This window comes from Sinohyriopsis cumingii, chromosome 14 (genome assembly GCF_028554795.1).
Source record: "Sinohyriopsis cumingii isolate HCF-2022 chromosome 14, ASM2855479v2, whole genome shotgun sequence".
NCBI classification, from domain to species: Eukaryota; Metazoa; Mollusca; class Bivalvia; order Unionida; family Unionidae; genus Sinohyriopsis; species Sinohyriopsis cumingii.
In genome coordinates, this window is record NC_142974.1 from 19,338,365 (window position 1) to 19,354,879 (window position 16,515).

Consider the following 16,515-nt stretch of genomic DNA (forward strand, 5'->3'; position numbering starts at 1 on the left):
GTATTAGTATTGTTAGTATTATAGGATTAAGCAGAATTGCCGCCACACAGCTGCTAAATCTCGCTGCATACGTAATTGAAGACAATCAAATTATCATTGGCTATCACTACATATACTATGTTGCTTTTATCACGATCCGCAAAATCACTGATTGATGGTACAACTACAAGTCACCATTTGATAACAGCCTTGTAGTGTTGTTGTTTTTTGTTGCTGCTGTTGTAGGGTTTAACGCCATTTTTCAGCACACGAAATACATGGCGACCAGTATTAATGGTGGAGGAAGAACCAGGGAAAACCCCCGGAAAGAACCACCGACCCACGAGAAGCTACTGGCCGGCTTTCTCACATACGCCTTGTAGTGAGTTACATTCTAATAATGCAGAATATATTCAAAAATACACCACAGGAATGACAAAAGTTTACCCAACTATGTTGGACCGGCCTTGGCAAGGCAAGCAAGACGGTAGTCTTGGGCCCGCATTCCACAAACTATAGCATCTCCACCGGCCGGGCCTTGCCAGCTTGGCGCCTCGCAAACTGAGGCCGGGCCTGCAAATATGACACAACTTTACCCAAATATGATCCAAACAAACTTGTTCAGCATGACTGGCACCATGTAGCCACTATTTTGTTGAGATGCCGTAAACACTACATACATTCATACTATATGGAAAATTTCAGAGTCTTTTGACTGCACATTACAAGTTACACTCTGGACTTATGATGTGCACTATTCTAAGTGGCCGAGCATATCATTTTCGGGGGAGGGGGAAGAATGGACACCTAAAACACTTTTTTCTAACAATGTTTTGTGTGTGTGTGTGTGTGTGTGTGTGTGTGTGTGTGTGTGTGTGTGTGTCTAAAAAAAATTTTTTTGCAACTAAAGGAATGGATATGATAAGTTCTTCCTTTCTACCAATAACAGAAACAAAATTTTATTCAAGCTATTTGGGGACCAGACATTTTTTCAACAAAATCTCTCTCTCTCTCTCTCTCTCTCTCTCTCTCACACACACACACACACACACACACCAAAAAATAAAAATGGTTACTTCTCCGCAGAGAGATCATGCAGAATATTTTGTATTGTTGCGTTTAGTGTTTGATTTGGTTGAAATACTAAGGTATTATTACAAGCCATGGTTTGATGTCTAAACACTTCCGTAGGCTAGAGTTAATCTCTTACGTAAGGTTACCGTGACCAGAGAGAAGACCCGACATCTTGAATCGGCACAGGCGTTGGATCGTGCGACTTCACACCTATGTATTACAGCTTAGTCCTAAGATCAGAGAAACCCACGAGGGACCGGGGCTTGTTCTAAATCCGTCCCCACGTGGACAGACAGCGAGAAGGACATTGTCCGCTAAGAGGGATGGGATCAAAGCGACACCCAATCGGAATTGAGATAGAGGGTATTTTCAATCCGAATTATAACTTCTAACTATCAAGCGAAAATTTAGTCTCACCTAGGAAGATCGCTGAGCAATATAGGGTTACTCGCTCTGCGGGAGCCACTCGTAATTTTGGCGGTAAAACTTAAAGAGGAGATTTTAAGGAAAGGCAAAGTCTCGTAATGGTCAGTAAGTTATTTGCTCGATTTTTGCAGAATATTACGGCATTGTAAGTGTAATTATGTGTAGTATGTATGCTTAATTTGAGAAATGAGCTTGAGTATTATGTAGAAAATTATGTAGATTGTTAGCTTGTAGTCAGAATTAATTTTGTAATTTGCTATTAGGTTACTTCGTAGTAAACTAGTGCATTTATTCATGTGATATGTTAGATTTTACACATGCTTGAATTGTGAATTTGGAAAATGGTTGAAGCGTGTAAGATTAGTTAATATGGATGTATAGATATATCAGAGCATGGATATTTGAATATGTGTATACTTTGTATGAGTTGTAATGAAATGCCTCTGATTGTTGTGATATTGTTTAGTATAATGGGATTAGGAATATGTACTCATGTGACGCAATTTATTGATGTGTGTATGAGAAGTAACTGATACCGTGCTTTTATTACGCCGTTGTTTTACCATACAAGAACGTGTGAGTATTTCGATGTGAATGAATGCGTGACCGAATAAATTTAATAGCCGTTATCTGATGATAGGCTGAGTGTAGCGTGAGATGAGAGGGCTAAGGAAAATATTGTACCGTCCTTGTGTTTTCACAGGAAGCTTTTTGGGGGACAGAACTTCCGGTTCAGTTAAGTCCCGAGTCTCTAAGAAAGGAGACGGAAGTGAAACGAGCAGATCAGTTGGAGTCGACAAAGTCTAGTCGGCGGAGAGAAGGTGGATAGAAGGTGGAGGAGGAGGAAAAGTAGTCTGAAGGAGAAAGTGAAGGAGGACGAAAAGAAGTATAGAGGAGTCGAGGAGAAGGAATTTGGAGAAAGTCTGGAGGAAGAGGTGAAAGAATTGGAGGAATATGAGAGAAGAATACACATATATGAGTATAATACAAGGACAGGTGAAAAGCTATCTCACACTACTAATCAAAATGATACAATAGGATATAACAGGGTCGAGCGGAAGGAGAATACTTGGGAAATTTTAATCATTTGACTATTGAATATTCATTAAATTGCTATTCGTTGAATTTTACTTTTTTGTATATTCAATCATTCAACCGTCGGCATTGCTGACTGGAGGCTCGGAGCTTTACATCTATCTTTTTCACTAATTTAACTTCCAACCGAAATCAAGCCTGGGTGGGAATAATATAATACTTTAAATAGAATATTGGGAGCACCCTACCCCAACCATAACGCACCTACCACAGTGGCGGCATAACAACCCGACACATCCCATATTTATTCACCGGAAATACAAAGTGCTCTTAAATAATATTCTTGGATAGAATTATTATCTTGGAATTATAGTGAATTCAAAACAAGGACGTCTTTGATTATATAACTATGATTCATCAAAAGATCGTTGTGACATCACCGCGTCACAGTCCACTACAGACACATCAACGCCTTCAACGTTGGATCTTATTTCGAGCATGTGTGAAATTTAATTAGACCTTTATTTATTAGGGCTGGTGATTGATACAACTGTTTCGGCTATTTTGAGATTTCATTTGCAACACTGAAAGTTCTTTTTTCAATTTTCACTTTGTATTCTAGGTAGATAAATTATTTGTTGAATTTTACACAACTTTCTTCTCTTTTTTTCTCGCTCTTTTCTATTACTCAGTTTAAGACTATAGGGTCATATTAATGTTAACGATGCAATATAAAAGCAGTGTGATTTACCAAGAATGTAACATGAATCAGCTTTCCCAGTCGGCTGAATAACTGTACTGGCAACCTCATTTGCAAAATAATACGGAACGGGTGATATCCGTCTGTAGGCCATAGTTCCCACAATCTGATTTTAAAATCAGATCTATACTGTCCTTTACGCAAGACAGTGGAGACGTGATTTTAATCCGACTGGAAGTTCCCAGTTTCCCTGTATTGTATCCTAGGAACGTGTGAATATCTTTACGTCGTAGAAATGATGCCCAGGTACAGTTTACGCCTTTGCAACGAAGCACAGGATACAGATTCAGTACAAATTGTAGTTCACTGGCCCGGATCGTGGAAGGGGTGGGGTACCGCCAAATTTTTTTTTTAAAAAACGTACACAAACATACAGTCATTTGTCACTTAAAATTTTGACCATTATTTTATTCTTGAGCACTTTTTTTCTGGCTATTATGCACACTTTGAGTAAACATACACATACTTTTGATGTGGTGCCCTTTCGAGGAAAACCAAGGTCCTTTTTAAAGTTTGCCCGCCCATCTCTTGACTTTATCGGGCCCTGGATAATCGACATATGGGGAAGTAAATGAGAGACAAAGAGCGAGAGCGATCAATTATTGACATCATGCAAAGTCAAACACTTCTTTCAGGACTCTGCTGTTATTACAAATGATTTTTGTTTCAAAACGAATACACCCATTTAAAACAGAAATCCACTGTTTTAACAGTCGTTTAATCGCATCATTGTAAAATGTAAAAAGTTTGTCCATAGAGAAGAACAGTTCAAATTCATTTAATAGGGTTCTGGAAAAAAATATTGTTTATATCTGCACAACAGGGTTTGAAAGAACTAAACAGCATATTTACTCATATACAAAGAGAAAATTATAAACTGGTTGTGTTGTGTTTGGGTACATTGCCACGCGTCACTGCTTCACACACCGGAAACAGCGGATGCCTACATCACGCAAACTGGATCCAAGTTAAGAAGACGAGAAGCAAGGTAGAAAGTTCCTGTAAAAGTAGGTATTATATTATGTAAGGTACTTTATTCGTACGAGTATCTGCTTTACGTTCATATAAGTTATCAGTAACTGATCATATAAGAAAACTAGCATGGAGTCAGATTTCCACTTATACAAGTTTTTCACCTTGGGTGCAAGCTATCCCATGTTTTCCTTTTCTACGAACACAAGATAGTGCCCACCCTGCTGGGAGGCAGTGCTCGAAAAAGACGGCATAGTCTAAGCACTGGACCTGTCTATATTTTACATAAGCTTTTATTGGGCCTACTTGCTCATGGTTGCTGATTTTTATTTGGGTTTGGTTGGGGGAGTAGGTAGATTGTACGGTACGTGGCCTGTGGCAGAAAACGTGTTATGCATCACTGAGCGTGTCATAGTGGGTTACAAATTACTCCACTACAGAGGAAGTTTCAAGCTAAAACCAAGTTTATTAACAATGAGCCTCGTTTAGAGTTCAATTTTTGGTTTATATTTTGGTTGTTTCATCATTTTTAAATGTGTATAGTGAGTGAAAGTCAAACCAACATGAGTAAACTGCTTTCAACAGGCCTGGTACAAAGGGGATAACCATAACCTTGCAGACACAATGACTCCACATGAATTGTTTCAAACACATGTGCATAGATAATAGTGTCTCACTCACTGCTTCATGTACAATGCTTTGGGGCATTTCTGTGCACCTAAAGTTTCCGTCTCCTATATTGAAGCAAAACACGTACCTGATTCGACCAATTGTTGAAAATAAAATACTGCATTGCTTACCGTTTGAAAAGAAGCAATTGTCATCAGAATATTCTGTTCAAATAATATTAATTTTGGACACAGAGGATAATAAATACCCCCATGTTTTCGTGACTCGCAATATGTCTGCCTATTCTGCACAGAGCTTTGAAAAGATGTTTTTTCATCGGGCTATAGAAATGAAATACATTACTTTTGACTGTTTCTGTCAGCATTTCAATCAAGTAATTAGGCCAGGTTTATAGCGAGTTTTACAAAATTCAATGTAACAATGCCAATAAATGGCAAGAGATATTAAGCAAACTAAACCAATCTTGTAAAAAAATCAGTAAAGTTCTGCATTTTATAAAAAATAAGCTATTATGCAGAAAAGAAACAACAATGAATAGGATGTAATGTGTTTACAATGTCTTGTTTATGGGGAAGAATTACTAAAAAATTAAGAAACAGACTATACACCAGGGAATTTCTTGAGAATGCCAATCTAGCGGCAAGTTGACACATTGGGAAGCAGACGATATTGTATGTGTGGGACAACTTTTTGCAAAATTGGAAACTTGGAATAAGATGCAGAACTTTTTAAGGTATAAATTTCCATCATTTATATAATATATTTCTTTGTATGATTCTAAAAGATGCATAGTACAGTAAATACAGTTTTCTGGGTTACAGGTTTAAGAAGGTCATGGAGTGGGTCTTCATGTTGACATTTAGAAATCTTTTTCATATACCTTTCAAGCAGAAATATGGGATATTTTTGTACACTTTATGAATATCACTTTTCTTAATTACCAAGTCTTGCTTTACAAAATAAAGATGACTGGACACCCCCCCCCACACACAGCTTGAAAGAAATCTTCTTGCTTTGATTAATAGAAAAAAAGTAAATCATTATATCAATTATATTGGATACCTATTATACATATTAGAAAATATTCTGGCTGAAATTAATGATTATTACTTTACGCTAGATTATGTGTATATCTGAGTGTAATATTGTATCAGTTTTACTTTAAAAAAAAATCCTGAATATCAGGTACATGATATGCATGCCAACATCTTCAAATAGAGTATGTATGTAACGGTTGGCCGTGCGTATAGTCTTTCAGAGTTCACTTAAAGCACATTTTATATGGTACATGGTGGCTGTACAGTCTTTTCAAACATGGCCACATGGCAGCCAAATGTTTGAATATATATGCACATTTAGCATAACTTCATCAACCTGCAGTACTATTACATGCCCTAAAGCAATCAGTCACACACAAATATCTCAAGCATCTCCTGTTCGCATATAACACATTTTTTACATTAAAGAAAAGTCCACTAGTTTTAACCAACTTTTTTGCTACCATTGCTCTCCAACCTACAGAAAAAGATGTTTACACTGCCGCTTTTTGATAGTACTAGGAACGATGTCAGTCAGGAAAGAGCCATGAAAATAAATACAGCACATTCCTTCCATCAAAGTATAGCCCAATCCTTATATCACTGCTGGAAGAGCCATCAAAGTAGCTTTAGCACAGTCCTTTATATCACTACTGGAATAGCTGTCAAAGCAGCTTTAGCACAGTCCTTTATATCACTACTGGAATATCCATCAGGTAGCTTTAGCACAGTCCTTTATATCACTACTGGAATAGCCATCAAGGTAACTTTAGCACAGTCCTTTTTATCACTACTGGAATAGCCGTCAAGGTAGCTTTAGCACAATCCTTTATATCACTTCTGGAATAGCCGTCATGGTAGCTTTAGCACAGTCCTTTATATCACTACTGGAATAGCTGTCAAGGTAGCTTTAGCACAATCCTTTATAGTAGCTTTAGCACAATCCTTTATATCACTGCCATTATAAACTCTTTGTGTTTGTGCTCACTGGTATTGAGGAAAGCATAGATGGTATGACACCATTTCTTGACAAGCTCGATTACTCCTATACATTACTCCCTCACTGATATATAACAAAGTAATATTCATCAATATGAACCAGTTAACTGCTTTTACTGATTCACATAATGATACGGTTCCATTAAATCAGTTACTTACATTGCATCACCTTTTGGGGACATAGTTAGAAGCAAAAGTTAAATGCCCTATCTCAAAGTTTCTTTTCAGTATGTTCATTTTTTGGTATTAAAGACAAGCAACAGAGAAGCATGAACTGTCACAAGATTAAAAGGAACAAGGTGTGACTATGTCATTTAGAGATTGTTGGTGTTGTTTATGGAGTTTATATCAACTACCAACTGATGCATCACCAAGGGCTTCACTCAAATTGTATTGGAAAAACTAAGGGTAGAGAAGATAGGTATTCAGGGTTGGTAACTTAAAATTTATGAAGTGGGTTGCTGAAATTGCTACTCACAAGGATGCATAGTAACTTCCACTGAAAACTTCCAATATTTCTTGGTATATTTGTGATGAAGAAAGTAAAGTTATAAAGTCTGGTAGTTAGGAGTCAGACCTTTTCTAAATGATTATGTGGAACTCCAACCAATTTTGGTGAAGTTGTCTTGCAGACAACAAAATCAGTTGGATGAACAAACAAGGAAAGGACACTAAACCCATAAAAAGCATACCTCAGTCCGAGACAATATTCATATCAAGGGCCATAACTATCTAATATGGCACTAACAATGACAAATCCATAAAAGGCACATTTAGTCTATGAGACAATGTACACGTGGAATTGATGGGAAATGGGCAATAACTCTGCAAAAAGAATAGAAAATCTTTAAATTGTTCATCTACATTTAACAGGCAATATACCCAGAAATTGATAAAGTGGGGAGTAATGGCCCCTAATAGATCAAAAATTGGGATTATTTAGGAAAAACATGGGTTGCAAATACTCTTGTCTGTATCTATTTAAACGGGGAAATTTAAAACCTTTCTTATGATGAAGAATAATCAGTTTATTTCTAAGGTATACAAGGTCTGGCATTCTCACATGTATTCAATTTTTTGGCTTAATTTTCCACATGATTTTTTAGTCTGAATGACATCTTGACGAGCAAGAAAAATATTGTAATACCATACTTTGCTTAAAAGCTTTCAAATTCAAGAAAACTTACCTGGTATGTAAGCATATCACTGATATATGTGCCATTGTATCCAGTCCCTTTCTTGTACATCAATATCGCATCATGCAGAAAACACTCTGTCTGAGTTTAAGCAAACTTAGAATTGCAGTTATTTATATAATTTAAAACAAGTTGAAAAATCAACACTTACCTGAGAGCACTCAGCTTGTCAAATGCCCGACTGGTGAGAGAAGATTTTCTGCTCATCTTCAAACTGTAAGAAGAAAGACCGGTCACCAGATATGGACCATTTCTTGACCAACTCCCTAAAATGGAAATGTGGTGATTTGAAAGCTTGGTCTGCAGTGAAGATCAGCCCAATTGATTTTCTTGAATTATGTGAAATGATAATTAACAACACCAACATTGTATCTGCACAGCCATCTCCCACTAAACCCATAACTCTCCCTGGATAGAGCAGTACTCTAGTCTTTGCATCATCTTGACGTGTATTGAGATATACAAGCCAGACAATGCCCATATTCCTTACACCTCCATCTGCCCAAGGCCAGGCAGGAGAATCAGACCTGGAGAATTGTGAGCAGAAGATGAAACACCCAATTATCACTATCAAGAATTACATACTGATAGACACCTAAATAACCTGAAGGCACAAAGAGAGGAACCAGCAATTAGGGGCTATTCAGGAAAAGTGGGTCACCCCAGCAATGGCTATGCAAAGAGAGAACCCAGAAATGCTAAGTGTATATATATCCAGACCACTCCAATACCTGTCACAAGGAGTTTTTTCAGTCAGCATGCAGGCCAGCACACACAAAGATGATGGTGACAAAATAGTTCATGAAGCACAGCAGCTGCTTCATCATACCTGTGCATCACATGATCACATCAAAGAGAATTATTAAGACCCATTACATTACAGAATTAAGACCCATTATTAAGACCCATTACATTACAGAATTAAGACCCATTATTAAGACCCATTACAACTGAGACAAGACCAAAACATGATAAGAACAATGGACATATCAGTAAACCCAAACCCAGCTGTAGATAATGAAACGACTTTAATTATTGTTCCCTCTATCATTAAAGGAGTCAGAACGAAGGGACTAACGAAGACAGATGTAAAGGCATTAAGAGGGGCAAAAATAAACATATAACAGACACAGTATTGAACATGGTCCTCCACCTTTAAAAACAATGGTAGTTCAGAGTGTTGTATATGGACCTCCACCTTTAAAAACAATGGTAGTTCAGAGTGTTGTATATGGACCTCCACCTTTAAAAACAATGGTAGTTCAGAGTACTGTATATGGACCTCCACCTTTAAAAACAATGGTAGTTCAGAGTACTGTATATGGACCTCCACCTTTAAAAACAATGGTAGTTCAGATAGGTGGAAATGATGCTAGTGATGGTTATATCCCAGATGAAATCCAAGATTACAAAATTCTTTTTTACACTGCATTCTCAATGTACAAGCTGAGCATAATAGTGTGTGGGATACCTACTCGTATCGATGCACAAGTAAACCATGTAAATAAAAAATTTACTGACCTAAGTGAACAGTTTAATTTGCATTATATAAACCAGTATTGTTCATTCTTTTTCGACAACACCTGTAATAAGTTATTATTGTTTAATATGTATCAACTTCATCACTAAGCTCACAGTTCCACCTACTGTAGCTAAGATATTACATGTTCAATGTTTTACTCAGTTACCTGATTTTGTTGGATATTAAACAATAGCACCATGGCACTTTGTGGACCCCACCCATCATTTTTTAGAGGGGGTTTCACTGTACAACTGAAGAAATAAATCCTCATGTTTTTTTACAGTTACTCTTTAATTTACAATAACTAAAAGCATCACATTTTCACACCTTCAGCGATTAATTCCCTCCTGTTGATTTCTGTTCTTTAGGTCAATTGGTGACCCAACGTTAATAATAATAATAATAATAATAATAAATACTTTATTTGATGAGGGTAACTCAGTATAATATACAAATCTCCCTCAAGATGAACAAACTATTGGAAATACTTGAAAAAAATTAGATTGCAAAAAGAAGCAAAGAAAAATAGTAATGCATATTCAAATACATTAAGTACAGAAGCACAGAGTTTACTAATATATGAATTTATTAACAGAATAAATCTTGTGCATATATTTCAACATTTAGAATAAAAACTGCCTTTTCAAGATTGTAATCATACAATTTTGTTTTGAACACATTTAGAGACATTGTTTCTGATCTAATTGCTTTGGAGAATTTATTCTATAGTATAGCACCAGAGTAAGAGAATTATTTATTTATTCAGAGTATGGTATTTCTTTGGGAAATGGTGTTTTGCAATGCTCATTTGTAATTCATCTAAATTTAGGTCCTTGGTACAGAATCATAATGTCAGTTTTGATAATTGGAAATAAACAATAGTTGATTGGTGTTGTGAATTTACACATGTAATAAACACATTTATAAATCCAAGTGAGAATCACTTTTGGACCACAGCATCATTTGGATTTGCTAGATGGCCGAGCAAACAGTTGGCTACTGTGTAACCTTGGACAAAAATGGAATGGCATTACTGTTGATGGTTCAGTAATAATTAAATTTACAACTATCAGCTTTCTAATGAGCAAATGTCTTTCAAAACTAAGAAAGAAGCAATGATATTTTTCTTTCATTAAGAATTATACAAAATATCTGGCAAATTGTCTAATCAAACTTTTCTTTATTCAGCACTAAAGTTTTGTGGTACTTTAAGCAACTGATGAAATAACTTTATAATAAAATTTAAGGAGCCATGCCATGCCCATGCCCATGCATATTTGAATTTGTTTTAAAATGAAGTGCATTATTGCAGGATATTGCTGTACATCTGTCTGTCTGAAGTGTTATTAGTCTTTGGCTGTGTCTGCCACATGCCTGCAATATAACAGGATATTGCTGTACATCTGTCTGTCTGAAGTGTTATTAGTCTTTGGCTGTGTCTACCACATGCCTGCAATATAGCAGGATATTGCTGTACATCTGTCTGTCTAAAGTGTTATTAGTCTTTGGCTGTGTCTGCCACATGCCTGCAATATAACAGGATATTGCTGTACATCTGTCTGTCTGAAGTGTTATTAGTCTTTGGCTGTGTCTACCACATGCCTGCAATATAGCAGGATATTGCTGTACATCTGTCTGTCTAAAGTGTTATTAGTCTTTGGCTGTGTCTGCCACATGCCTGCAGTATAGCAGGATATTCCTGTACATCTGTCTGTCTGAAGTGTTATTAGTCTTTGGCTGTGTCTGCCACATGCCTGCAATATAACAGGATATTGCTGTACATCTGTCTGTCTGAAGTGTTATTAGTCTTTGGCTGTGTCTACCACATGCCTGCAATATAGCAGGATATTGCTGTACATATGTCTGTCTAAAGTGTTATTAGTCTTTGGCTGTGTCTGCCACATGCCTGCAATATAGCAGGATATTGCTGTACATCTGTCTGTCTAAAGTGTTATTAGTCTTTGGCTGTGTCTGCCACATGCCTGCAATATAACAGGATATTGCTGTACATCTGTCAAACAAAAATGTCATCAGTCTTTCACTGCATCTACCAGAGGCCTGCCAATGAAATTCTACTGAGTAATATAAACCATCCCTCTATACTCTTCCTGACCTTGAATTAACTGATGAGGAGCATTCATATGTTTTTGATGTTGTTTTACATAGCTGCATTTATAGCAGTAAAGTAATTTTACTACAGACTAAATTTCTGTATTTGATCCAATGTCAGTATTTTTGGCATCCATACAGTTGCAAGGGCTGATTACACCGGTCAAAATATGTAGCAAAGCAAGACAGATACATCTTTGTGGACCCTAGTTGATCAGTGTGTTGCTATAAACATTTATATAGACCAGGAAGTATGGTAGTTAAATTGGTATAGCATCAGGCTCATAATCAAAGGGTCACAGGTCCAATACCCACACGTCTGTCTGGGTCAGCTACCTCGGTGCTTCCTAGGGAAAGGCACAATCTCCCATTTGCTTAGCATGATAGAGCTAATAATATGTTAAAAATGTCATTAAATGCAACAAAAAAATTATATGTACTGAACAAAATGCAAGTGCTTCTCATCCAGTATACAGAAGTGTAAGGGAGATAACTCGCTTGGTTTATAATCTGTCTGCTTATTTTTTAATAATGCTTAGTCTGATGTCTGATTTCACAGTCACCCATCTTGAGTAGAACAAAAAAGAGGTGATTTTTATTACATATTTAGGATCTTTCACTTGATTTTCTAAAAGCTGAATCTCTGAAGGAGAGAAATGAACCATTATTCAGTTATGCCATTACTTAGCAACACAGATCAGTGCATCTTCCAATTAAGTCCCTTTTAACCACACTGAGGTAATTCCTATATCATCTTCTGTTATTTTATGCAGGTGTCAGGCAAATGGATATACCATATCAATGACTGATGCTTATACAAGATTCTGAAGAGACTTGATTTGTGAAGTTTTAAGTGTTTCCCGACCACAGTCTTGCATTGGATATTACCAGTGAGTCTGGAATAATATTCTGAATTTAGAATTGTTGTTTGTTCAAATATTTCAATGAAAACAGTATCTTAAGCCCGGAAAAATAAATAAACATGTCTGTACACAGAAGGACTATTAAGTTGCTAGATACAAAAGTCCCGATGAATTTTCACTAGTCCTTCCCTCAAACCCACTACAAATTGAGATACTTACTAGCCATAAGACTACAATTAACAAATACTACTAGTCTGACTAAAACTGTACAAGCAGATTGTCTACTACTAATTTTTGAGTCATTTGTCTTGTGCTTAATGTTTGACATGAATATATACAAATCATTAAAAAAAATGAGTATGTTGTATGAGGTAAAGGGCTATTACATTCATGCTACATCATTATCAGTCTGATTAATGCTTGATAACATTTAAAAGTGTAAAGAGCTGTTTTGTTTGTTTCCTGTAAACGTTTACGACATGGTAATTATGCAAATGAACATTCGTGTGGATATCATTGGCAACCGTGTAAACGAATATTCACGTGGCTGTCAGTCTTGCAGTAACCATCAGTTCCAGTTAAACAATATATTTTTATATCTTGCTTCATTGGACCATTTGGAATGTTTTCCTCTTAATTCTTTTCTTCTAGTATGTATGATTTCCACATAGATTGTGACATTGCAAGGGATTAGAAAAAGCTGATGAAAATTGAATGTACCACACATTACGTGTAGAAAAATTGATTAAACAGCATTATTAACCTTTTGAAAAATAACGGTAGGCTACAAAAGTACAATTTGCACGTTTCCAGGAAGTTGACATTAGACAGTGGAATACAATATCACTCCAATCCTAAAGATGTTACTTAATTTATCAGACATACATGTACCAAAATTAATGAAGGACATATCTTATGAGCTGAATTATATACAGCCTTGGATGTGGGAGGTTGCGGGTTCTAACCCCAGCAGTCATACCAAAGACATATAAAAATGGTTCTAACAGCTGCCTCACTAGGTGCTCAGCATTAAGAGGTTAGTCTTAATACACGCTGGCCTGGTGTCAGGATAAAATGCTTGGGTAGGGTCATCATGATACATGTCTGCAGCATGATGCACAGTGCTAGATATCACTATAAACTGCCACACTGCAGACATCATAGTGATATGACTAAAAAACCGTTAAAGCTACAGTAAAAATCCATATCACACACACAGTCCAAATACAAGGCATATAACAAAGAAAACATTGCAAGGTACAGAATGCACATTGTCAATATTTTACATATAAATTAAGTCAGTTATTTTTTAAATCTGACTTGTGAAGTGGGGGGAGAGGTTGAGTTCAGTTAGATAGTTAGGTATTACATACCATTGTACATCTTGAGTGAATCATTTTCATAAACGTTGCAGTCCTAACCTCAAACATACCAGATTTCTTGAATATAAGTTGTGTCCAACTGCAAACAGTATAGACCAGATCAGGATCCGTGTTGTTTCTTCTGCTTCATATTTCCTAACAAACTCAGATCTGCTGGCACGTAATGCAGTGGCAGATCTGGATCTATGTACTATGCAGTGGCAGATCTGGATCTATGTACTTTGCAGCTAGATTTGACTTATTTGGAAGTATATGCAGTATCCATCAAGCATACTAGATTTGACTGGTGTTTCCTTTACTCAGTTTTACTTTAGTACTGAGCATATCATGTGAATGACCTGTGTTACAAAAAAATAACCGCTCCAGTGGCATAGTGGTTAGAGCATCCACCGCGGATGCAGGAGGTCGTGGGTTCAATCCCTGGCTGAGTTATACCAAAGACTTACAAAAATGGTACTGTCGGCCTGGTCTCCGGATAATGTGACTGGGTGGGACATAATGCTACATGTCTGCAGCATGATGCCCCAGTGATAGAAATCACTATCAACTGTCACACTGCAGACAATCGTAGCGATATGACAGAAAAATTGTTAAAGCTACGTTAAAAATCCAAATCACACACACACACACACACACAAAATAACTGAATTATTCTGTACAGTTTTTTGTACAGTTCTGGTTGTGATTTAGATGATTTAATGACATACATACATCCCCACCCACCTCTTGTTCTGTGTAACATGAGATGTCTACAAACCTCTTGTTATGTATAACAGAAGAGAAATACCTTTGTAACAAGAAGATAATTGTGATATCATCTCTTGAGCCAGATTTTCAGAAATCTTTTCTAAAAGCAGTACCTTCAACAGTCAACAAAATATTCCTAATTCTGGGGCAAGTAGACTTTTCTCCAGGCTACATTTTTGCACATTTTTCCTAGTAAAATTAAAACAGGTGCAAGTAAACATGGTAACAATAATAACCACACGTATAATTTTCTATCTTCAGTTCTGAAGATTAATATTACAGATATCTACATCATATATCTGATTTTTATAATATAGTTTTTATTAGAGTCATTTGGTTAATGACAGTATCCTTTTGATTGGCATTCTAACACAATAAAATGTGCTTTAAAGGTGAGGCCAAGTGTGTGCAGAGTACATGGACATATGTTATACTATTTCCATTCATAAATCAAGGTCACATTAGAAAGTTCACATCAACATTATATTTTGGTCTAAATAAGTCATGAGTGTTGAATGCAGTTAGATCAACATCACATGATCTAGGGAGAACATTTGTAATGTAGAATTGTCAGATTACCCTGACTGGTGAGTTGTTGATTTACTTTAAAAAAAATAAAGTGTCACTAATAAAATATTTTGCAATACAAAATAATTTCAATGCTGGAGTTATATTCTAGTAATTTAATTTGTTTATCTGTTGTGTATTATGTGGTCGGATAAAGGAATTAGATATACAGTCTTCTCATCCATCAGTCATTAGTCTTGTAAGAGTCATGGGAGGAATTTTGATTTATGTATAATTTGTTCATTGAATTGCAGATCTAAAACAAGTTATCTAAGCAGACAGCACCTTACTGGATTATTGCAAAATTATTCAAGGACTTGGATATTTATTAATTTTGTTGGATTACCATGAAACATTCAAGGACATTTGTGACATTCCATTTTCATGTGATTTACCTTGAAGAAGTAAAGACTTCTGGTTATTAAAATAGTTTTTTTCTGTGGTGATAGCACATAAGCGGTGTAAAACTTTCATTCAGAATACTTTTGGAGCGTTTCCAGATCACTGTGAAACTGATATTACAGTTAGGAAATTCTAGGAATTCATACCATACTGTAAGTTATTTTTACTTCTTTCATTTTGTCTGATTTTAATTTTAGAGCATAAATGAATATTTTGGATTATAGAATGCTTGTTGGGCTTTTACCCTTTTTGTTATGTAGTTAAGGCACCTAGGATGTAATAGTAGGCATGTCTACTAAGTTGTCAAGACACCATACCTGTCAACTTGTACGGGTTACCTGTAATTTGTTCATTTTTGTTTTTAAAAAATTGTCAGTGTAAAGCCATACAACTGTTTTGTTGTTTTCTTTTACAAATTTATGGGTTTTTAAATTGTTTTTTCCAGGAGTCTGGACATAATTTATTTTAAATTGAGCACAATCCAGAATCTTTTTTTAGCTATGTGAAAGCGACATGGCAATAACTCTAATATGCTTTGGAAAGCGATAGAAGGCGGTAATGCTGAAATCGGATTAAGTTGAAGTATCTTTCTGTAACAAAACAAATAAAAATATATTCCAGCCAACTGAAATGGAGGCCAACATAACTTGAAAACATGTCCATTTGCATGTGTGGGAATTTGAATTTATTTAGAAAAAGACACAAGTGTAAGTAAAGTCTGACTAAAACAAAACTTGAATATGTAGAAAAGCACCAATATGGAATGCCAGGTGTGTGAGATATTCCTGAAAATTTGACTTATCGTTCCAGAGTTA

General features: G+C 36.1%; 1 protein-coding gene and 1 long non-coding RNA gene across 16 annotated transcripts in view; one reads left to right on the plus strand and one right to left on the minus strand.

The window, feature by feature from the left end:
* LOC149783365 (oxidation resistance protein 1A-like) overlaps positions 1-16,515 on the minus strand; it is a 227,964-nt gene that overhangs the window by 197,775 nt on the left and 13,674 nt on the right. For all 10 annotated transcript variants that reach the window (XM_089931584.1, XM_089931583.1, XM_089931585.1 and 7 more), the window contains exon 2: positions 8,260-8,374. In XM_089931584.1, the coding sequence (XP_089787710.1) occupies positions 8,260-8,315 (56 nt within the window). In that variant the 5' untranslated portion in view covers positions 8,316-8,374. The remainder of the gene's footprint in view (positions 1-8,259; positions 8,375-16,515) is intronic.
* LOC149783366 (uncharacterized) overlaps positions 1-16,515 on the plus strand; it is a 48,422-nt gene that overhangs the window by 21,251 nt on the left and 10,656 nt on the right. For 2 of the 6 annotated variants that reach the window (XR_016413593.1, XR_016413589.1), the window contains exons 3-5: positions 2,183-2,475; positions 12,513-12,629; positions 15,553-15,852. This is a non-coding gene — a long non-coding RNA (uncharacterized LOC149783366). Of the gene's footprint in view, positions 1-2,182; positions 2,476-3,949; positions 4,282-12,512; positions 12,630-15,552; positions 15,853-16,515 lie in introns of those variants that run through there. The other 4 variants (XR_016413590.1, XR_016413592.1, XR_016413591.1 and 1 more) reach the window with 4 other exon arrangements.